This window comes from Sphaeramia orbicularis, chromosome 7 (assembly GCF_902148855.1).
Source record: "Sphaeramia orbicularis chromosome 7, fSphaOr1.1, whole genome shotgun sequence".
In the NCBI taxonomy this organism is placed as follows: domain Eukaryota; kingdom Metazoa; phylum Chordata; class Actinopteri; order Kurtiformes; family Apogonidae; genus Sphaeramia; species Sphaeramia orbicularis.
The window spans coordinates 54,703,881-54,728,983 of NC_043963.1; the positions used below are offsets into that span (position 1 = coordinate 54,703,881).

The window sequence follows — 25,103 nt, forward strand, 5'->3', positions numbered from 1 at the left end:
TTCAGATTGAACAGCTGGCAGATCCCTGCACTAGAGCTTTACTGAGTCTGTTTATATGACCATATAAATCTGATAACTGGGAGAAATCAGATAATAATCAAATAATAATCAGATCTGACGTGTTTATGTGCACTTCAGAAATGCGATAATCGTAAACCCTGGTTTAGGCGCTCCAGGCCATTATCGGATTTCTTTCGGAGTATGTACATAGTGACGGTAGAATCAAACTTCCTGTTATTGTCTTCAGCTCACGTTAGACTACATAACTTCAGTTTTCCACGATTTTAATTGGTTTTACGCATGCACAGACATAAAAAAATAGCAGCATTTTACAAACCAATGGGTAACGTCATGCCATGTTTATTTTTATACACTCTGCGGTTGTCTTCATTTCTTCATTGACTTCGTTGCTGATACTCTACTGTTCATCCAATATCAAAGAAAGTGACTTTGAAACCTCAGAAACTGATTTATCAAATTTTACATTTTAAAACTGAAACATGCATTAAAGTGGATTCATTATTATATTACTCATAAAGCTTAGTGTAATATTTAGAGCAGCAGAAATACTTACATTTCCTAACCGTATTTCGGATGTGGAGTCTAAAGCGTTCTCATCTATATGCGAGTCCACGTCAGGGGTCAGGAGAACCTCAGGAACAGCTTCAGCCCCTGCAGCTGAAACAGTGGACATGACCACACACATTCAGAAAACACAGAAAAAAAAATATATTTAAATGAAGTGTTTCTGAGCAGGATAACAGTAAATGTCTTTCACTGCCATCACAAACCACAGACACATTATACAGAAGTTCATTTAGCTTTTTTATGTTTCTTCTTATTTATGAGAACAAAGAATAATTTTATGTAGAACCCATGATGCTGAAGATACTGAAACATATAAAGTCACAACTAAAATAGCAGAACCAAAATTTGACAGCTAGTGTTTTCTTGGATCTCATGTAATTATTAAAGGTGCGGGAGACTTTCATGACCAGTTTGTCATCAGATCTGTCAAACCTCAGTCATATCCTCAGTATCATGAATGTGTAAGTCAGTGGTTTCCAACCTTTTTGTCTCCTGACCCCATTTTAACATCACACATTTCTGGCAACCCCAGACATTCAAAACAGAGACTTTTTTTTGCTAAAATGTATTTGTTTTTGATCCTGTAATTGTTTTCTATGTTTCAAATACAGGTTAATTTCAGAGGACATTCAGTCTATATAATGTCTATTATTGTGGACAGAGGCAGTAAATCCAGGTGTAGATTACTGCACAAAGGGAGAATGTGATTTTCCTCGGTCAGGATCTGTCCAGTCAGTCCAGCTGTGATTTACAAGGAGGACAATTAATACTGAACAAACAAGAACTGAAACTATGAATTATGAAAGAGCTGCAGCATCTGAAACTGACCACAATGAACATTTGACAGATAAACAGAACCACAGTGCTGCAGTTTCACAACCACAGTTTGTCATGTATGTTATGGATTGGGATTGTCTCTCTCAACTCACCATATAGTTTTATTAGTAATTAGACACAAAAAACAAGCTTAGTTTGAGTATTTATTAACTCAAAAATATAAAAGTAACAAAAATATCTTCACAATCATGTAATCAAAAAATTAACACAAAAATCTTCTCAATCGAGGCATCAAAAGTCTAACAAAAAGACCTTCACTTACATGGTATCAAAAAATTAACAAAAAGATATTTTCAAATGAGGTATCAAAAAAATCTAACTAAAAGGTCTTCACAAAATGTGGCATCAAAAATTAACACAAAAATCTTCTCAGTTGAGGAATCAAAAAATATAACAAAAAGATCTTCACAAACGTGGATTCAATAAACTTACACAGCGTAGATAAGCAGCACAGGAGAAGGCCGAAGGAGATCTTGACTTTGCAAAGCATGGAAGACGCACTGACAACAGACACGAGGAGAGGAGGGAATATTCAGGACTTGCAGCTGACGTCACTGGTCATGTGATTGTTGTTTACACCGCCATATTGGTCGGCACGCTATCTGGATCCAGAAAATCACAACTGTTGCTTTATCTGGTGTTTTTCTGTGGACTGGTGTTTGTTCTTTGTGAGTCTGTCTGCTGTGATAAAGGCACCACAGATGAGTTTACATGTTCACGAACAACAGTGATGTGCGCACGACTCGGAGGCAAAAACACCAGTACCAGCTCCAGCCGGCTCCCATCAGCCGTACACCTGCAGGCTCTGAACTGGTGAACCAGCCCAGATGTTCACTGGAAACGCTCCATCAACTGTCTGTGTCCTAAAGCCCCGCCCATCTTCATCATGAGACTGGACCTCATGTGGAAGGCTGTCCCATAGTTACAGCAGACCGGCACAGACGGGGGGGCAGTATTGTCACCAGCTCCAGCTGAACTCAGCGGTGTCGCCCGCCGTAGCTCCGCCCACTTCCATCTGCCTCACCCAGCTGAGGAAACTCAAAGGGAGCAGGTAGATCCACACCCACTGTCTGTAGGTGATGGTCCAGGGGAAGTCCTCCTGGAGGTTTAAAGGGTCTGTAGCACCGGACCACATGATAATTGTTCTGTTTTTCCACGCCGCTAAGCGCGACAGGCACGCAGGCTAACTATACTGAGAGGCTACGCTAACTAACTGTAAACAGCGGTGGGCAGAACAGAAGCAGCGCTGCCACCAGTGGAACCCAGCGGTCTGTATGCAGAACTGATACTGGTGAAAGAGAAGGAATAAACGGCACACAGGAGTTTAGCAGGTCCATCCTTTAACACGCTACGAACTTGGCGTGACTTCCTCTTCCAAGACTTAATGTATGCATACGTCACATGAAACTCATCTATTGCAACCAACCACAACACATGTGGTTACCATGGTAACACTGCTTAAAGCTTTGTGTTATTGTGGATCTGCACAGGAGAAAGAGAAATATCACCAACAATGAGCAATTGTACGATCCAAGGAAAGCTAGCCTACCAATATGGCGCCGTAAACAGAAAAACACGTGATCATGTGACGTGTGTGCAAAACCTGAACAGAGGGCAGTGCGCTGAAGAGCCCCAGGTGAAGACAAACAAGGGAATCAGGGAGGACGCAGACAAGACAGACACAGTGCACACAAACAAACACAACCCCTCACCAAAATAAAACAGGAAATGAATGAAACCAACTGACATAAAATACTAGAACTGCTGAGGGCGGTGCGTCACACCTCACATGCCCCAGTTCCTCCTGGCTCTGTTTGTAAACACATGGTTTGTTTCTGGTGGATGGAACTAAGAAACTGTTCACTGTGATGCAAGAGATTCAGCTGAGTAATGACAGACAGACGAACAGATTCATGATACTGAGGATAGGACTGAGGTTTGACAGATCTGATGAAAAACTGGTCACGAAAGTCTCCTGCACCTTTAAGATGAGGCGTCTTCCACCTGCATGTCAGTCATTTAATTAGCACGATCAGATAGTCTTTCATAACAATGGCAAAAGAAAAGGAAAAACAAATTGCACAGGCCATAAAAAATAGAGAGCCCATATTTTTCAAAGGCAGCAGAGACAGACTGAACGGCTTATCCAAGCATCAGTGGAGGGAAGTGCTGAGAGCAGCGATGGAAACGTCCGATATGACACAGCAGGAGGCAGAGGCTGCGTCTGCGTCACCAGCTGTGGATCAAGGTGAACCCTGAGCTTCTGCCTTTGTGTTCCTGAGAACACCAGGTCTGAGATCAGCTGTGTCCACGTTCACCACCAGAGGAGCAGTGGGGACACCAGGGGACCACTTACAAACACAGGAACATATCGGCTAAAATTTCCTTAGGGGGTCAAATGAGTGTCCATTTGTGTCCAAAACAGTTGTCCTAAAGTCATAGAAGTGTGTGTAAATAATGCTAATCCATTAGTGCACAGACTACTGATATTCTTTGACAGTGGAAGCTCTATTTTCATAAATATTGGATTTGGAATAGCACGTGGATGTGAAAACTTTTGCTGGTGGACGGACGTGACATTACCCATGATGCTCTGGTCAGTCCCAGTACTTTATTAGGAATCAACTTATAGACTTCCTATTGCTAATTGTGCTCTTCTTCATAAATGTTGGTATTGTGGATCTAAAACAATCCCAGCTGACACAAAAACACTAAATGTGTCAGTGGACGGATGTGACATGGTTGTTGTGGATCCCATCATACTGATGCTCTGCAGCCATGTCAGCGTTTACACTAATGATCCCTGTGCAAAAACTAGGAGCACTATTATTTATTGGATAGTTTAGCATCAGACTAAAGAGGAAAGAACAATATAGAATTGTTCTTTCTGTATAAAAATGCTTCTTATTGTAAAAGTGTTGATGTAAACAGTGCTGTGTGCCATTCTTCATGTATGTATTGGTGGAACAGAAGCAGGATGGATCAGCACCATACTCCAGATTGAACCTGTACAAATAAAACATGTGATATGGAGGAGAGAATCTGGGAAGAAAAACTGGGGAATCTAAAAGAAGAGAAGATTTGTTTTTCAGCTCAGTTCAGTTCAAATAGAACTTGTCCATTTGTGACATGAAAATATAGCATTAATTGTGCTGAAATGGTTCATTTTTGAGCTGAAAACATAGTTCATATGAGCATCAACATGTTGAACAGAACTGAAATCCTGTCCATTTGAACAACTGTCATTTACCAACACAAAGTTCCTTTGGATTCACTGAGACTGATTTAATATGAACAAAGACAGAAATAACATCTCTAGGCAAATTTTAGCCGATATACGTTGTTACTGTACTTTAGTGGCATATTCAGGTATCTGTGATTGGATTATTTTCTGACTTTTTCCTTCTGCTCTCTACATATTAACACTTCACTGTATTTTCTACACTTTCAAAACAGGCCCATTACTTAAGTTTTACAGTGTTGTCACACCACTATTACAAACCCATATCCATGTTCAACAGTGGTCCAGTTGACAGTAGAACACCTCTAGAGAAGGCAGTAGTTTATTACTGTGAGGAGGTTTCAGTCTTTTTTTTTTCAACCTTTGTTTATTTGGAGTTTTATAGAAATTGGGCAACACAAACACTGTATCATATGTGACATCAATTGAAAATAAATTGTTGCACAATTTCCATTTTTTTACATGCAAAAAAACACAAGAACAAGAACAAGTACACCAACCTTCTCCTTCACTGAGACTGATTTAATATGAACAAAGACACAAATAAGACCTCTAAACACATTTTAGCCGATATATATTATTAAAAAAGCCCAGATTGCCTTGTGCTGGTGAAGTGTTTATGTCTAATCATGTAAATTCATTGTGTGCTGTGTCGAGAAATCTGATGTTTAAATTCATGTGTCGCCTGAATCATTCAGAAAATACTGTAATTTTATTGCTGACTAATCTTACATATAGTGCTGAACGTTACACATGTCTGTTCTGGAAACACTGGTATGACTGGCATGAGGTTTTTTTTTTTTTTTAATAGCATTTTTCTGTTTACTTTTTAATGTGGACCATGAGTCTGAAATAAAGCTTATCTATCTATCTATCTATCTATCTATCTATCTATCTATCTATCTATCTATCTATCTATCTATCTATCTATCTATCTATCTATCTATCTATCTATCTATCTATCTATCTATCTATCTATCTATCTATCTATCTATCTATCTATCAAACCTCTTTCTTCAGGCTTCAGTAACTGTCAGAATGTTCTTCCACTTGGGAGCATTATCAAATTATATCTCAGGATAAACACTATTATCGATCAATATGGGGAAAAAAATTAGAAATCATATTCTCTAGCCGTATCACCGGTCATCTGTAGCGCTCAAGTCCTGCTTCGAAGCACCGGCTAGAGGAGTTTAAATACAAGAGAAGTCCAGCACAATGAGGAGATTTGACGGAGCCCCTTTGGTCACATGTGAGGTAAATAAAATGCATGGCCACAAATGACTTATCTTACATTAATATTTTTTCAATTCAAACAACTTTTTTCATCCCCTAGGACACAGGTGTCAAACATGCGTCCTGGGGGCCACATCTGGCCCGCCAAAGGTTCCACTCCGGCCCTGCAGGATGAAAGTGCAAAAATGAACCTGAACAGTCCAGGTTGAACAAATCCTTTTGGTTCAGGTTCCACATACAGACCAATGGGATCTACAGTCAAAAGAACAACACAATAACCCAGAAATAATGACAACCACAAACTGTCTTTGTGAAAAATTATGTGGGGAAAAAAAAAATTGAAAAAAATAACATTACACTGTGAAAATATGTAAATTTACAAAACTATTCTTTCACAATAAAATGCAAATAAATACATAAATAAAAACACAGATGAACAACCTGAAGTGTGCAACTTGAACAATATTCTGCCTGTTCCTAAATGTTTGGTGCATTTATGGATCCACTGGGATCTGGAGTTGTGTTCATATTAACAGATGGAATATTGGAGAAACTGTTCAAATTTTAGTTTCAAACTCCAAAATTTGAACAATATTCTGCCTGTTACCAAATGTTTATGGAACACTGTGTGTAAATGCGCATGTAGAAATAATAAGTCAAGGCATAATATTGTTAAAATTGCACTAATTTTTCAAATGAAATTTCTGTTTTTTCAGGTTATTCACATCTTTTTTGTAAAATGTAAATATTTTCATAATTTAATTGGGGTTTTTTGTACTAAAACAAAAAGAAAAACTTGGATTTGTCATTTATAGGTTATTAAGTCATTATTTTACTGGTCTGGTCCGCTTGAGATCAAATTGGGCTGAATATGGAACTGAACCAGAATGAGTTTGACAGGCCTGTCCTAGGAGCGATTCAAAAGCAGACTGAGTAGTTCAAGACATTGTATAAAATGCAATACATGTACAGTGCATTTGGGGGGGGGGGGGGGTCTTTTTCCTCCCATGTCACTAAAGGGTCTCATTCTGAAAATGTTCTTAAAGTTCTCCTGTTTTGCACACGCTCAGAGGTCTGAAAACAGTCTCTCCTTGTCGTCCTTTGTGTTCAGTGAATGTGTGGTACCTGCTTCCTCCTGCTGCTCCACTGGCTGAACACCCTCCTCATCCTCCTGCTGTGGTTGGACTTCTGCACTTTCCAGAGAACTCGCAGAGCTCCTCTGAGTATCACATGGTTTGTTCTGACCGTTTTCCTCCTATTTGCCAACGAGAGACACACATTTAATTTGGATTTGAGTCTAACCTGTTCACTTCTGCCTGTAGTTCTGCTACTTGTGCTTCAGTCCGCTGTACCCAGTCTGTGGCTGGGCTCAAACCCACTGCCCCGGCCCTTTGTAGACATATTTTGGACGGTCTGACCTGGCATTTGGCGGCGTCCTGGGGTGACATTTGGACATGGTGAGGTTCTGGAGGGAGACTTTCAGAGGTATCCAGGCTGAAGACAGTTGCCAGTGCACCCTTGTTGGTCAAGGTGATCGTCCGTGAAATAGTCTGGCCCACCACGTGTGAACCGAAGTCAACAAACGGACTGTCAACCTGCAGCTACAGTAAGAAAAGCATACGTTTACATGCAGTAATTAACAAGAGCAATGAAAACAACGGCGATACAACCAATGTAAAGGTGCTGTGACTAGTTATTCCTTGTTCTCTAATTTAACCCTTTCATGCACAGTGGTCACTCCAGTGGTCACTCCAGTGGACAGTTCTTCTCCAGCTCTCTCTTGTATATTCATGGGTTTTGTTTTAGTTCCATACCAGCCAACACAGTGGATGTTTATGCACCATCCATACACTACAATTCATATCATTACTGCAACTTTGCTGTTCTTGATAAACCCAATCTGCGGTAATATGTTTTAGTGTAAATCAATTGCTAATTGTTATTAAACTGTAATTAACAGGTTTCTTAACCCTGTAAAGCCTGAACCATTAAATCACTGACAGAAAATTCCAGTTCTTTCAAACTGGAGCCTTTATTGGTCCATCTGAACAACCAAAAAACAATTTTTTTCAAATATCAATTTCCATGTATGAGTTTCAATTTTTTAAATCATATTTGATCCATCAGGTCTAAATTCTCAAATATTATTATTTTTGAACAAACAAAACATAATATAACACAAATATGTCTAATAAATTGGTAATTCCCTTTCAAAATTGGCAAAGTTCTTCCTCCTTCCTCATTAATGTCACTGGAAAGGCCTCTGGTGAATGGACTCCTCCCGCTGGTGGATTCAGTTCTGTGCATTTATGACAACTTTTTTTTTTTTTTTTTTGACAAAAATGGCCACTTATTTGACCCCTAAGGAAATTTTAGCCGTTTTATATATTTGATTTTATATTTGATTTTTTTGTTATGCTAGAAAACCAAGCCCTGGGTAACTATATTTCATTCTATCACCTACCATTGGTCGAATGAAAATAAAGCTGAGTCTGAAATGTAGATTACAAGTGTTCCTGTTCTCTGGGGACATCTGCTTACTTACATATACATGCATCAGCGTGACTGCATAATCCTACTGTGCTTCCGTTTATTGCATTTGCACTTTAGTGTCTGAACTATTGTCATGGTTGAAACACACGTGTCTAGTCTACTGTAATAGGATACTCACATCACATTTCTTTATGCTGCATTTAACTGGCACACAGAAGGGACCTGTTGTAGATGAGAACTCCAGCTCTCCCTCCAGGTCCTCATTAATCTGCAAGGATCAGAGAAAAGGATCAGAAGCACCAGGAAACATGTGGAATTCACCCATATTTAGTGTTTCAGTTACAGTTACTTTAGCCATGGCGGCTATCATTAACCCTTTAACCCCTGACATGTTCTGAATATATGATTTATTTTAGATATTCATAAAAATCCAACCGTTTGCTCAATAGTTAAAATTTCAAACATGCTGACAGAATCTAGACCTTGTTCTTTGCATAGACATCTGAGCATGCTCAGTTCACCCGCCACCACCTGTGGAATGGGGGGTAAAACACAGAGCAGTGGTTTGGGCTTTTTGTTTTTTTTAAACACATTTTCCTTTTGGTTTATTGATTTTACTGTTGTTTCCAGTGCTGTGGTGATTTTCCTTCATTTTTTTTTTATTGTGTTTTTACTGAGTTTTCACCGTGGAACTGCTTCATGGAGTTGAACAGATGTCAAAAAGAAGCTGGACTGATTTATTTAAAAAAAACAAAGAGCCCAAAACAAAAACTACTGGGACCAAATTTATATACTTGTTGCGTATTTAATTTTATTTTTTTTAAAAACTTAATTCTACTTTTTTTCATGTTTTTTAATGGTATTTATTGTTTAGTAAATGTTTTATTCATTTTTGTTGATTTAAATGCTTATTTTGTTTATGTTCCTACATTTTTTTTTTTTTTATTCAAATGTTTATTGCGAACAGTCTTATAAGACATTATACAAGACATCAACGATACAAAATACACTGTTCTCTTTTTTTTTTTAAAGAAGAAAAAAAAGGGTATCCATGATGATCATTAAAAGGAGGAGAGAGAGAAAAAAGAGAAAAAAAAGAAAAGAAAAAAGGGGGTAATTTTGACTGGTACCAACATGCATTTTTCTGTATTTTAAACTCCAGTGGAAGTCCAGTGTGTGCAGTTTAACATAATAATGTAAAAGTTTCTCAAAATAATAACTATCCTGAAATAATAACACATACTCTCAAAATAATGAGAATTTTTGACTTAACATTTTAAAAATAATTAAGGTAATGCCACTATTTTGAAAAAGAATCTCACTGTTTTTGAAGATACTATATCCTTTCATATTTTACAGACTCTTATTATACATGCGTGCATCTGAAATGGGCGGTGCCAAGACTAACCATGGGTTGGAAAACAGCCTGCAGGTCACATGACATTCCAGGTGACAAACAACCAGGAGGCTCAAAGCTGAAACGATAACGACACAGACATTTGACAATTAGTTCTTAATATTGTAATTCACAATACAAATGACCTGAGCCCACGTAAAGAAAGGAAAACCTCTGTGGAGGATTTACATGTTCCACTTTTCCTCAGGTCTGATAGGAAGATGGAGCTGCTTATTCACAGTAACAGCGACATTATCGGCCTGATCCCAGTCCAGGTACCAGAAAGGGTGCACGTATAGATAAAAAATAATACTGCTCTATCAAAAAATCAGACAGGCCATTTGATTTGTCTGATATTTCTCTTTTAAAGTCCAAAATCTGTGTGTATTCTGGTGTCTCCTATAACTGTGTCAGGCTTGTACCCCTGTCAGATCACACATTCTTGGCTGTACGGACACTCCAGCCTAATAGCCTCCATATTTAATGCCTACACACATATACAAATGTTTCAGACCTCAGCAGAATCATGCATTGTTTCTTGCATAGATGTGGTGTCCAAAGCATGCCTGCTGAAAAATTCCATATATTGACAGAAACAGTCAAATCAGAGCCACATATTTAGAATGTGGTGTACGGACACTACTGGTGTACGGACTCTAGCAGATGTGAATGGAAATGTGTCTGAGCACATGGTGGCATCTGTGTTCCATCTGGAACTAAGTCTTCTGGTACAGGAGGACACAAACATGTGGAACCAGTGAGAACAGTAGATCTGTAAGGCATAGAGTCCAGATTAGTGATGGAAGTATATTGGTGTACGGACACTCCAGGAATGTGGGTGAACAACGCACCATTGAAAACATGCGCTTCCACGTAAACATCCGTTTGACACATTGTTCCAAATGTTGTGCAGCATACCAGGGAGCAGAGCCACATCTGTCTAGTTGTGCAGATTTAGTCCTAATAATACTGAAAGAACAGGTTCCCATTCTATTATTCCAATTAAAGGGCTGGAAAAGAAGGGGTTAACAACAAAATGGTGGATTGTCTTAATACTGAAAAGAAGAATTGATAATCAAACAGCTGTTCAACAAAAAGGATCAATAAATGAAAAGCAATGGGATGTGTGTATTTGGAATAAAAAAGACACAGGAGTTGAGTAGGAATTATTTATTGTGTTACAAAACATTTTGGACAATAATTTTGCTCTTATAACAGTTAAATTGTGCACATGTTTTCACGCTCATTGGGTCGCCATTTGATCAGTTTTTATCTGATTTTCTTCAAATTTGGAGGATTGACAGATCGAGTAATAAGATGGACAAAGAAACATTTTGGGAATGGTTTTGGGGGGATCTGTTTGAAATACTGATGAATAACTGATGCAAACATACTGGTACACCTGGACTGGGATCAGGCTGTGTATCTGTGGACGATGACAATGACAGGATCATGTATATGTGAAACACAACAGGAGCCAGGACTGAACTATGATGGATGCCATAGTTTAGGTTTGGAGGTGATGGAACTGTACAAGTGCTCAGTCCATCTCAGTTCACCCAATGACTAAAACCCCACCTCCATTAATTTTGATGAAATTTAGTGTATGGGTAATTCATACCCAGAAAAGCCAAAATTTCCAATTTTAACTTTATCGGACCAACGGTTTTCGAGATACCACAATTGAATTTTTTCACTTTTTCCCAAAAAAGGCCTTGTCAGCCAAATTTCAAATTGCTGTAACTCAGCAACCACTGGTCCAATTTTAAAGTGCAAGATATTTCTGTAAAGGGGAAACCATAAGCAATCTAAATGTAGCATGTAGCATTTTGTGCATTTGGGTACGTTTGAGTTGGATGACCTTTTGGTATATATTTTGACCTTGAAATTGACACTGTGGGACACAGCCGACCTCTTCAACACCACTATGAAAAATGTAACCCTATGTGTCAACTACAACATAAAGAAATTTGGAGGGGTTTTCTTTTTTTTGCTTGAGCAAATTGGGATATTAAAATTTAATACTGAATATTAACATTATAATTACCTCCGCCAAGGAACGGCAGAGGTTATGTTTTCATCTGGGTTTGTCTGTTTGTTTTTCTGTTAGAAAGATAACTCAAAAAGTTATGGAAGAATTTTGATGAATTTTTCAGGAAATGTTGATACTAGCGCAAGGAAGAAATGATAAAATTTTGGTGGTGATTGGGGGGGGCTGATCTGCCTTGGTGAAGGTCTGCGCTCTCTGAGTGCTTTTTTAGTTGATACTAAAATGAGGATCTTAATAAACTGAATTTACTAAGAATCTTGAGGTAGGCCTATATTCTACCCCAGTTTGAAATTTCAGCTTTTCTGGATATGAATTACCTATATACCAAATGTAATCAAAATTGGATGAGGTGAGGTTTAAAAATGCCATTTTTTTGGGGTGATCCGAGATGGACTGACCCCAAGCTAAACTTAATAAAAAAAAAATAAAAAAAAAACTGTTCCTTCCAACCCTTTTCTCGCTGCCTGTCCATCATATAAGTACTGAGAATTCTTTTAGTTACTGGGTGGGGGTTTCTGATTCCAAGGTTTCAGTACAGGCTTATTCAAAAAGCATGAACAGATTTCATGACGCATTGCTTCAGTTCTCAAGCATCATCATGGAATGAGTCAGTGACCATTTGAAAGAGGAGTTTGATCAGTTTGAGCTTTTTTAAATGAAAAAGTGCCCCAGCCGTGGATTGGTCTGAAGGGGGCCCTAGACTCTGCTCTTTGTACTGCGAGATCCCCAGACCTCACTGTATGTGATTTTTTTCTTGTGGGGATACGGAAAAAAAAAGATCGCATTTATGTTCCACCGCTACCCATTAACCTCGATGACCTTAAACATCGAATAACAACAGCGATCGACTCGGTGGATGGTGATATGCTGATCATACCTGTCAAGTTTTGGATTTGAAAATAAGGGAAATTTTTCGATGCCCACCGCGAGCCGTCCCACCGCCCCAACCAAGGTTCAGTGTCCTTTACATTTTAACACAAATGTACAAGAAATCCAAAATACCACCTTGTCAACCAAATTTACAAATTACAATGAGGTGATCAGAATATGATCGGCTTTCCTTTGTTGACACTAAAATGCTCTGAACATTTCTATGTTGTGATACAGCCTACATGAAAACACACAGGGGCACTGAAGCATGTATATTTATTGACTTTACATATTCAATTACTTTACATATATTCATTTCGAATTGAAAGTTTTTAAGTTAGAAATTTTCATTTTATTTTCAGTACACATTTTCTTCTAATGTGCTCTGTTCACTCATGTGGCTCTCTGGCATGAACTAATGACATATTATACAGATTATTCATGTTGACTAATATCGTTTCTTCCCCCGTGTCATAGACTAAAATCGCAGAAAGCACACCTTACAGAACGCATGATTGTGCCCCATCGCACTCCTCTTTAGAAACGGAAACATGCTGTCCCATTTTTCCACATATTTACAAGATTTCTTATTTATTTATTTTTTTTTGCCAGAGTGCCTTCTCCATCACATCCATCCATCTTTCACCTCTGTTTTTGGTTTTCCCGCTGTTGGCACTACTAACCTGGCGACACCTCAGACGTAGGCGACTGCAGATGGCAGTTCTCGTGAGGCTAGTGACAGAGCTCAGCTCGGAGAGACCGAAGAATGTATTTCATCATTATTATTTTGTTATAATATGGGAGATTTACGGGATGATATTAATACGGGAGGACAGCGGGAAAGGGGGGTAAAATACGGTAGTTTCCCGGCCAAAACGGGAGACTTGACAGGTATGATGCTGATACGCGTCTGGGAGGAATTCTCTTATCGCATTGATGTTGTCCGTGCTGCAGGTGGTGGACACATTGAACACTTATAAGTAGAGGTGGGCTATACATACCACCTACAATAATATCGTAAATGTTGATCTGATGATGTGCAGTTTTACATTATCGAGTATACACACTGTCTGGAAATGAAAACAAACGGACGGTGCATAGATGGTAAAGGAGAGGTGCATGAAAGTCCTCGTTGGTTGAATGTGTGCCTCAGAAGCCAATCAGCGGACAGGATTCAGTCTGGTGATGACACAGCAGAACCAAAACACAACATGGTCTGACATGGAGGAAATCTGCAGGAGTGTCCGTCTCAGCCGAGGATTTCATAGCAGACGTGGGTCCACATCACCAGCCTGGAAATGGTTTAGTTTGGACCAGACTGATGTTGGTTAAAATAACGGTATATAAAAGCTGGGGCGCCGTAAAGGGGGGTTTGACGTGACAAATTCATGTGGAGGGGGTCCAGTGGATACAGGTTAGAAGTTGTGAAAATTTCATGTAAGGTTCGCTGTAAAACAGAGGAACAGAAGCTGGAAGTCAGACGTTGAAAGCATGATAGGTTTCACTTTCATTTCACCCCAGTGTTAGTTACATTAGTTATGGACCGCACCCCCACGTATATAACTACACCCCCCCCCCCGGCATGTTTTGTAGAAGATGTATGAAGCATTTTAAAAACAAGAGCTGTTGTTCTGAAACACTGTGTCTATCCATAGATGTCCAGGTAAGGAAGTAGAGTTTTACAGCATTTTTTGTAAAAAAAAAAAGAAAAAAAAAAAGAAAGAAACAAATTCACATTTTAAAGGATATCATCAGATTATCATTATTGAGAAATTTTTAAAAATTCTTGGGATATTTTTTTTGCCCATATTGCCCACCCCTACTTGTAAGACAGGAAATAAAAGTTGATTGTGAGTAGAACACTTGTGACTTGGCTGGAGTTTTCTATTGCTTTTCCTTATTAAAATACTGCGTAATGAAATCGGTTCATTCTTTTTGAATAACCCTGTATATTCAATGGTGTAACACGTATTGACATCTTGTGGTGAAGTTGAGTGATCCAACTCATCGCCCCTCCCACTCCCTCCCCTTCAGTGGCCACGAGAACACATGAAAGGCCCTGGTTAGAGCCAGTGTTTTACACGACTGTTAACTCTGATCCACATCCATCATAAGACAGAAAAAAGAAGTCTGTATGTGGAGGATTGATTTTTTGATGTTAGCTAAGTTCATGACTAAGCCACGGGCTATTTCTCCTGCCTACGTCCATGAATATAGCCACAATAAATCGATTTCTACATTGGACATGCAGTTGGATGTAGTCCAAAAGCTCCACAGCTGCCCCAGTGTGTAATATTAGCTACCATTTAGTTAGAAATGCAGCCAGATTATATTAAAAAACCACCAGCTCCACAGACTTCATAAACATGCACAAATCCTCCACATTCAACCATTAAATGAGACTCAAAGGATGAATTTGGTTTCACAGCAGGACATGTGCTGTATTCACTAAAAGACCTGGAGCTTCAGATGAAACGCTGAAATATGATAAAAGGAAACGATAAACAGAAGACAGAGCACAGGTGAGAAGTCAGCCTGATGAGAAAAAAACACAGAAGGAAACGCTATGTCATATGAAAGCACTGCAGTGAGGAGGAGAACGCCTAAGAAGGCCTTCAAAGCAAGGTTATTATCGTGAAGGAAAACTAACAAAATGACGGAAACTAAAATTGTAAAAACATTTTCATGAAGTGAAATAAATAAAAACTAAAAGAAAAAATCGGACCAATGGCCCTGTAGCTTAGCGGCCAAATTCAAAGCTTTGGGAAATGTATCCAGATCCATTTATTCTCACCCAGTTCTGTGTATTTATTCTATTACAGAAATAGTCCATGTTTTGCTCATATTTCAATCAGATCTGGAAAAAATTCAAATTCACACTTGATATCATTGATACTGATTTATTGGATCAATCCACTTCCTATCTGTTATAATGGGAAAATTTTTCAAAGTTTCACCAAATCCAGAATCAGATCCGGATCGAAATAGTTTCAATGCCTTGTGTTGACATCATCATACAGAAGCTGTATACCAAGTTTGAAGTCAATCAGAACTGGAGTTTGGGAGAAGGAGACGATTGAGAGTTTTGTGACGGACGACAACGACAACAATGATGACAATGACGACAGACGACGACAGACAACAACAACAACAGACGATGACAGACGACGATGACAGACAATGACAGATGACGATGACAGACGACGACAACAACAGACGACGACAGACGGTGACGACAGACAATGACAGATGACGACAACAGACAATGACAGATGACGACGACAGACGACGACAACAACAGACAACAACAGACAACGACAACAACAGACAACGACAGATGACGACAACAACAGACAACGACAGATGACGATGACAGACGATGACAACAGACGACAGACGACAACAACAGACGATGACAGATGACGACGACAGACGATGACAGACAACGACAACAACAGACGACAACAGATGACGATGACAGACGACGACAACAACAGATGACGACAGATGACGACAACGACAGACGACGACAGACGATGACAGACGACAACAGACGACTACGACGACAACGACAGACGATGACAACGACAGACAACGATGACAGACGACGACAGACGACAGTAGCTTACAGCCTACCAGCCGGTAAGCTAAAAAACGATAACTAACTGAAACTATATTGTGTGTTTATAAAACTAACTAAAATGTATTAAAATTATGGATAAAATTCCCTTTGTTTTTGTCCTTGTCAATGTTGGATTGATATGAGATCGATTTATTTCCCTCAAGCAATTTTCTGTGCTGTCACCATATGACACTTGTGTTCACTTGTGGTTTCCAGTCGTCTTCTGGTCCCCACTCTACCTGGAAACATGGAGACTAAAGTTGGGAGAAAGCAGCAGAGTCCTGTCTGGGATTTATTTGAATACGACGACAGAGAAGAAGAGAAAAGAGACGACTAAACTAAAACTAACACTAAAACTAAGCATTTAGAAAATCACAAAAACTAATAAAAACTATCAAACCTGCTCTAAAAACTAATTAAAATGAACTGAATTATCCTTTTTAAACACTTTTTTATTCAAATTTATATGACTGCTCTTACGTGTATGTGCATGTTGTGTGTATGTTTCATGTTGCTGATAACACTGTGAATTTCCCCATTGTGGGATCAATAAAGGAATATCTTATCTTATCTTATCTTATGAATTAGAGAAAAAAAAGTCCAAACTAAATAAAACTAAACTAGAATGAAAAATCCCAAACTATTAGAACCTTGGACTGCACATCATTTCAAGTGGTCCATTTCAGCTTCTCTGACATGAACAGAAACGTAATGAGATGGTCTGAGTGTTCTTGATCATGTAAACAGAGTTGGCTCCTAAACAAAGTCTCAATGAAATTAAAGCTTTGAAAATAATCTGAATATCACTTGAAGTTTGGTACAGAGACATTTGTCTGTACCAGCGCTCAAATGGCAGAATCTGCTCCAAATGCTCCGTCAATAAAAGTGTTGTTTATTCTCCAAGGAAAAGGAAAACTTCTTTTGTATATTCACTCACAGATGAGCAGAACCTCCGAAGATTTAAAAAGAAAGTGTCACAAATCACATTCATGCGCTCCCTACCATGTATGTTCCCTACATTCTTACATATGCACTAATAATAATAATAATAATAATAATAATAATAATAATAATAATAATAATAATAATAATGATAAAAAAGGATAAGATTTAAATTGCGCTTTTCTATTTACACATACTCAAAGTGCATACATTGGATCCATTATTCTCTCACTCACACATTCATACAAAATATGGACAAAAGTATGTGGACATATTGAATCCAGGTGTGTCTTTTCTAACAGGGGTCTGGGATCCAAAACAATAATGACTAATGCCAGAATATAGTTTTATATTTATATTATATTATCAAACCTGCTCTAAAAACTAATTAAAACTAACTGAATAAAAGAAAAAAAGTCAAAACTAAATAAAACTAAACTATAAATGAAAAATCCAAAACTATTAGAACCTTGCTTCAAAGTCAGATCTTTATATGTGCCACTGCAAACAATACACTATGTCAAGAATGAGAGGGAGAAAGAAAAGGAGGATTATGAACCATTTCAGAGCAACATGTGTATCTGCCTGCACATGTTTATACCAACTGGACTGCTGCCCTGAGGAACTGCAAAAACTTACAGCTCTGCAAGAGACACAAGAAAAGGGTCGATCGATAGGAATATAGCGGGCAACCGGCCAAGGAAGCAGAGAGGCGAGGCAAAAGTCAATATATAAACAGACTTTTAGAATCACAAGAAAACATGCATGATTAGAAGGAGATACAGTTGTGGAACATTCTGGATGCATAAGTCCTTCATAATTAAAGGACTAAAACTTCCTTAGGGGGTCAAATGAGTGTCCATTTTTGTCAGAAAAAAACAGTTGTCCTAAAGTCATAGAAGTGTGTGTAAATAATGCTAATCCATTTGTGCACAGACTACTGATATTCTTTGACAGTGGAAGCTCTATTTTCATAAATATTGGATTTGGAATAGCACGTGGATGTGAAAACTTTTGCTGGTGGACGGACGTGACATTACCCATGATGCTCTGGTCAGTCCCAGTACTTTATTAGGAATAAACTTCTAGACTTCCTATTGCTAATTGTGCTCTTCTTCATAAATGTTGGTATTGTGGATCTAAAACAATCCCAGCTGACACAAAAACACTAAATGTGTCAGTGGACGGATGTGACATGGTTGTTGTGGATCCCATCATACTGATGCTCTGCAGCCATGTCAGCGTTTACACTAATGATCCCTGTGCAAAAACTAGGAGCACTATTATTTATTGGATAGTTTAGCATCAGACTAAAGAGGAAAGAACAATCTAGAACTGTTCTTTGTGTCTAAAAATGCTTCTTATTGTAAAAGTGTTGATGTAAACAGTGCTGTGTGCCATTCTTCATGTATGTATTGGTGGAACAGAAGCAGGATGGATCAGCACCATACTCCAGATTGAACCTGTACAAATAAAACATGTGATATGGAGGAGAGAATCTGGGAAGAAAAACTGGGGAATCCAAAAGAAGAGAAGATTTGTTTTTCAGCTCAGTTCAGTTCAAATAGAACTTGTCCATTTGTGACATGAAAATATAGCATTAATTGTGCTGAAATGGTTCATTTTTGAGCTGAAAACATAGTTCATATGAGCATCAACATGTTGAACAGAACTGAAATCCTGTCCATTTGAACAACTGTCATTTACCAACACAAAGTTCCTTTGGATTCACTGAGACTGATTTAATATGAACACAGACACAAAGAAGAGCTGTGAGCACATTTTAGCCGTTTAGTATTTTGTGTGAAACTTAAAAAACGATTACAGCATCAACTAAATTATTAAGGAAATAAATATCTACTTATTTTTTCAGTCGGTGGAGGAACTTCCATGATGGAGTTGCTGTGAGATGTTGAATATACTTTTGTGAACATGTGCAGTATGAGTGGAGGTGTTGTTTTTTTACACCGCCTTCAGGGGCAGAATCATACGTATAAATGTACACATACATGCATTTAGATCAGGGGTGTCAAACATGCGTCCCGAGGGCCAAATGTGCCCCCCCCAAAAGGTTCCAATCTGACCCCTGGGATGAATTTCCAAAGTGTATAAATTCCACAGTCCAGGCTGTGGAACTCATTTTAGTGTGGGTTCCACATCCAGACCAATCTGATCTACAGTCAAATAATAACAGAAGAACCCACACAAAAGAACGACTGCAGATTTACTACTGGGTTTGATGGAAAAAATAATATTACACTATGTCTGTAAATAATGACAACTGCAAATATTTGTCTTTGTTTTAGTGCAAAAAATCACATTAAATTCTGAAAATATTTCCATTTCCAAACTCTCCTGTACCAATAAAATGTGACTAACCTGAACAAATGTGGCCAACCTGAAATGTCTGTATTAAATTCAGTCCAGTTTGAACAACAAACAAAACAACACCAAACAAAACCACATGTGCTGAGGTGGTTCATCCATTGGACAGAAATGATCAGTGTCCATTAAAGCGCTCAGTCCAAAGTGAAAGGACAGAATCATGGACATTTTGCTGCTGTTTTAGTTATCGTCATAGCGATCTGGTTTTTACAGACGCAGACGTTTGCACAAATGTTTGAGCAGCAAAAGCATTTGATGCAACGTCAGGTTTACAGTATTGTAGAATTCATTTCTCAATGACAAAGACACAGACAGACGTCTACGGAGGACAGCGCTCATGTGCACATCATGTTGTGACTGTTGTTCTTATTCACACCGACGTAACAGGTCTGAAGTGTGAGCTCTGCTGGTATATCACAGACTGTTACCAAAAAGCATTAGTGCTCCGTACTGCTGGCCTATGTGAATTCTGCTAGTACAGGGGTTGGACAAAATAATGGAAACACCTTCTATGATGCCACAATGTTAGGTGTTTCCATTATTTTGTCCAACCCCTGTATATCTACACTGTTAAAAATGACTGTAGAATTAACACCAAAAAGTTGTAAAGTTGCAACATAAAAAAACTGTAAATGATAATACAATGCAAAGTTGTTTATTTGAAAAGATTTTTGTGTTAACAATTAAATCAAATACAGCTGTAGTTTTTACAGGAAGAGTATGTGAACAAAAGCAGATTTGTATGAAGAAATGATGGATTTCTATTGTTTTTAGAAAATAAAATGTAAATTGAAAAACAATGTGGTGCCGTTTAAACTGCAAAGACCATAATGTTGAAATAACGGCATATTTGCGTCTTTTTTTTTTTTTTATTAAAAAAAGTTATAAAAAAGTAAACATTTAACAGTGTAACATTTTAAACTTGTAAATGAATGGGTTGGTAGAGTTGGTAGAGTTGGTAGAGCGGCTCGTCCGATAACCAAAGGGTTGGTGGTTCCAATCCTGGCTCTGATTGTCCATATGTCCAAGTGTCCATGGAAGACACTGGACCCTAAACTGGTCCCAGTTGGACCTGGTGGATTTGGAAAGAGCTGTGGACACCATGAAGGAGGAGAAAATGAGCTAAAGAAGTGCAGAACATTTACCATTTAAATCCAACTGTTAAATCTACATGTTTAAACTGTTAAATCTACATGTTTAAAATGTTAAATCTACACGTTTAAACTGTTAAATATACACGTTTAAACTGTTAAATCTACATGTTTAAACTGTTAAATATACACGTTTAAACTGTTAAATATACACGTTTAAACTGTTAAATCTACATGTTTAAACTGTTAAATCTACATGTTTAAACTGTTAAATCTACATGTTTAAACTGTTAAATCTACACGTTTAAACTGTTCAATCTACATGTTTAAACTGTTAAATCTACACGTTTAAACTGTTAAATCTACACGTTTAAACTGTTCAATCTACATGTTTAAACTGTTAAATCTACACGTTTAAACTGTTAAATATACACATTTAAACTGTTCAATCTACACGTTTAAACTGTTAAATATACACGTTTAAACTGTTCAATCTACACGTTTAAACTGTTAAATCTACATGTTTAAACTGTTAAATATACACGTTTAAACTGTTAAATCTACACGTTTAAACTGTTAAATCTACATGTTTAAACTGTTAAATCTACAGGTTTAAACTGTTCAATCTACACGTTTAAACTGTTCAATCTACACGTTTAAACTGTTCAATCTACACGTTTAAACTGTTAAATCTACATGTTTAAACTGTTAAATCTACATGTTTAAACTGTTCAATCTACACGTTTAAACTGTTCAATCTACATGTTTAAACTGTTAAATATACACGTTTAAACTGTTCAATCTACACGTTTAAACTGTTCAATCTACATGTTTAAACTGTTAAATCTACATGTTTAAACTGTTCAATCTACACGTTTAAACTGTTCAATCTACATGTTTAAACTGTTCAATCTACACGTTTAAACTGTTAAATCTACATGTTTAAACTGTTAAATCTACATGTTTAAACTGTTCAATCTACACGTTTAAACTGTTCAATCTACATGTTTAAACTGTTAAATATACACGTTTAAACTGTTCAATCTACACGTTTAAACTGTTCAATCTACATGTTTAAACTGTTAAATCTACACTTTTAAACTGTTCAATCTACACGTTTAAACTGTTAAATCTACATGTTTAAACTGTTCAATCTACACGTTTAAACTGTTAAATCTACACGTTTAAACTGTTCAATCTACACGTTTAAACTGTTAAATCTACACTTTTAAACTGTTCAATCTACACGTTTAAACTGTTAAATCTACATGTTTAAACTGTTAAATATACACGTTTAAACTGTTCAATCTACACATTTAAACTGTTAAATCTACACGTTTAAACTGTTCAATCTACACGTTTAAACTGTTCAATCTACATGTTTAAACTGTTAAATCTACATGTTTAAACTGTTCAATCTACACGTTTAAACTGTTCAATCTACATGTTTAAACTGTTAAATATACACGTTTAAACTGTTCAATCTACACGTTTAAACTGTTAAATCTACATGTTTAAACTGTTAAATCTACACTTTTAAACTGTTCAATCTACACGTTTAAACTGTTAAATCTACATGTTTAAACTGTTCAATCTACACGTTTAAACTGTTAAATCTACATGTTTAAACTGTTAAATATACACGTTTAAACTGTTCAATCTACACGTTTAAACTGTTCAATCTACATGTTTAAACTGTTCAATCTACACGTTTAAACTGTTCAATCTACATGTTTAAATTGTTCAATCTACACATTTAAACTGTTCAATCTACAGGTTTAAACTGTTAAATCTACACGTTTAAACTGTTAAATCTACACGTTTAAACTGTTAAATCTACACGTTTAAAATGTTAAATCTACACGTTTAAACTGTTCAATCTACATGTTTAAACTGTTAAATCTACACGTTTAAACTGTTAAATCTACACGTTTAAACTGTTCAATCTACATGTTTAAACTGTTCAATCTACAGGTTTAAACTTAAATCTACACGTTTAAACTGTTAAATCTACACGTTTAAACCGTTAAATCTACATGTTTAAACTGTTAAATCTACATGTTTAAACTGTTAAATCTACACGTTTAAACTGTTAAATCTACACGTTTAAACCGTTAAATCTACAGGTTTAAACTGTTCAATCTACATGTTTAAACTGTTAAATCTACACGTTTAAACTGTTAAATCTACACGTTTAAACTGTTCAATCTACACGTTTAAACTGTTAAATATACACGTTTAAACTGTTCAATCTACACGTTTAAACTGTTCAATCTACATGTTTAAACTGTTCAATCTACACGTTTAAACTGTTAAATCTACACGTTTAAACTGTTAAATCTACACATTTAAACTGTTAAAGCTACATGTTTAAACTGTTAAATCTACATGTTTAAACTGTTAAATCTACATATTTAAACTGTTAAATATACATGTTTAAACTTTTCAATCTACATGTTTAAACTGTTAAATCTACATGTTTAAAATGTGAAATCTACATGTTACTCTGTAAATATGTTTACAGTTGGATGTGTTTTTTACAGTATTGTTCTGGTAACCACAGCAGCCAGTTTTTTTCTGTAAAAACAACAGGATTTTTTTTTTTTTTTTACAGTGTACAGACTGTTCTCCTAAAGCATTAGTGCTCTGTACTGCTTATCTATGTGTATCTATCTTACATCAGCGTTCAGTTTTCCAGGGACAGAATTCCTTAATGCAGGAAAAGTTTGCTGGGGCTGATGAAGTCGTTTGTTGTTTTTCTTCTCAAGCACAACAGACAAATCTAACCAGAGTTCTGAAAATGAAATGTCTGCATGTTACTGTTTTGCATAAACACTGAATCCAACCCATACCCACACTGAAGCTCAATGACCGGGAACACAAACCAAAATGATACTGGCTTTGACCTTTGACCTCTGCCTTTCTACAGTGTGAATATGAACTAATAATGCACCATTTGTACTATAGTAAAAAAAAAACAACTGTGTTGGATCGGGTCTGGGCTGCTTTCACACCTTAAACGAACCACATCAGGGCTCGTATGGACCTGCGCCCAGACCACCTTCAGCTGGGTCTGGGTTCGCTTGTTTGGTCTGGAACAGAGTTGGGTGGTTTTTATTCACATCAGCCCAAAAGGTCAGAACCAAGGGAACAAACGAACTCTGGTCCGTTTGAAACGAACCAAACAAGGCAGGTGAATACACCTTTAAACACAGACTCTAGAACACGGCTGTCAAACTCATTTCAGTTCAGCGGCCACAATTCAACTAAATTTGATCCACAGTAGGCCGAACTAGTAAAATTATAATAATATAGAAATAATGTCATCTCCAAACTTTTCTCTGTGTTTTAGAGTGAAAAAAGTAAACTTACATTATGCTGTTTGCAACTACAAACTATCCTCTCAAACAATGTGAATAATATGAACAAACTGATTTTTTTTTTTGTAATTTTAACAATATTCTGCTTCAGTTGATCATTTACACATGTACATTACTACTTACAGATCACAGTGGATCTAAAAATACACAAAACATTTTGTAAAAAGTGGAATATTATTAAAATTGTACTTACTTCTCGTAAGAAATTTCAGGTTATTCGTATTTGTTCAGGTTATTCAGATATTTTTGCAATATTATACTTTGTTTTAGTGTAAATACATGACAATATTTACATTTGCAAAGAGAAAAATTTGGAATTGTGAGTATTTATACGTTATTATGACCTAACTGAGATTGAATCGGTCTGAATGTGGAACCTGAACTAAAAGGATCGTTAATATCTTAGTGTAATTTTTGCATTTCACAAATTCATCCCAAAGGCCGGACTGGACCCTTTGGCGGGCCAGATTTGGGCCCCGGGCCGCATGTTTGACACCTGTGACCTAGAACATGTTCCCTTACATTTTAGCCTTACACTTCATCTGTTATATAACACTAATCATAACCCCAATCAAATCCTAAACTGGGAAACTTTTGATTAAGGACTCCTTACACCATGTCTGTACTCACCTACAGTATGCATACAATGCATGGCCATGTTTTTTCTTTATTTCGTGTCTGTTTTTTTCCCATACGTACAGTATATTACTATGGAAGAACCCCCTACCAGCTTGTCCCCAGTAGAATTTGCCAGGCCTATGTATGTCTCTCCATGGAAAAAGGATTACACACTGTTGAAAAGCATCAAAGAACGTCGTTGTTTCAGATACTACATCCATATTAATAGGACAGCCACATTAAATACATGAACAGTGAAAGCTCCACTCTGACAAATAAGCTCAGTGCTTGAGCGCATGTAAAAATGAAAAGTGCACACTTTTATAATGACATGATTAATAGTAAATTGTCACA

General features: G+C 37.1%; 1 protein-coding gene across 1 annotated transcript in view; it reads right to left on the reverse strand.

Moving 5' to 3' along the window:
* LOC115422497 (cilia- and flagella-associated protein 74-like) overlaps positions 1-25,103 on the reverse strand; it is a 120,781-nt gene that overhangs the window by 21,601 nt on the left and 74,077 nt on the right. The window contains exons 15-19 of the mRNA XM_030138844.1: positions 9,804-9,870; positions 8,574-8,663; positions 7,321-7,503; positions 7,028-7,157; positions 575-678 (exon numbers count right to left, since the gene is read on the reverse strand). Of these exons, the coding sequence (XP_029994704.1) occupies positions 575-678; positions 7,028-7,157; positions 7,321-7,503; positions 8,574-8,663; positions 9,804-9,870 (574 nt within the window). The remainder of the gene's footprint in view (positions 1-574; positions 679-7,027; positions 7,158-7,320; positions 7,504-8,573; positions 8,664-9,803; positions 9,871-25,103) is intronic.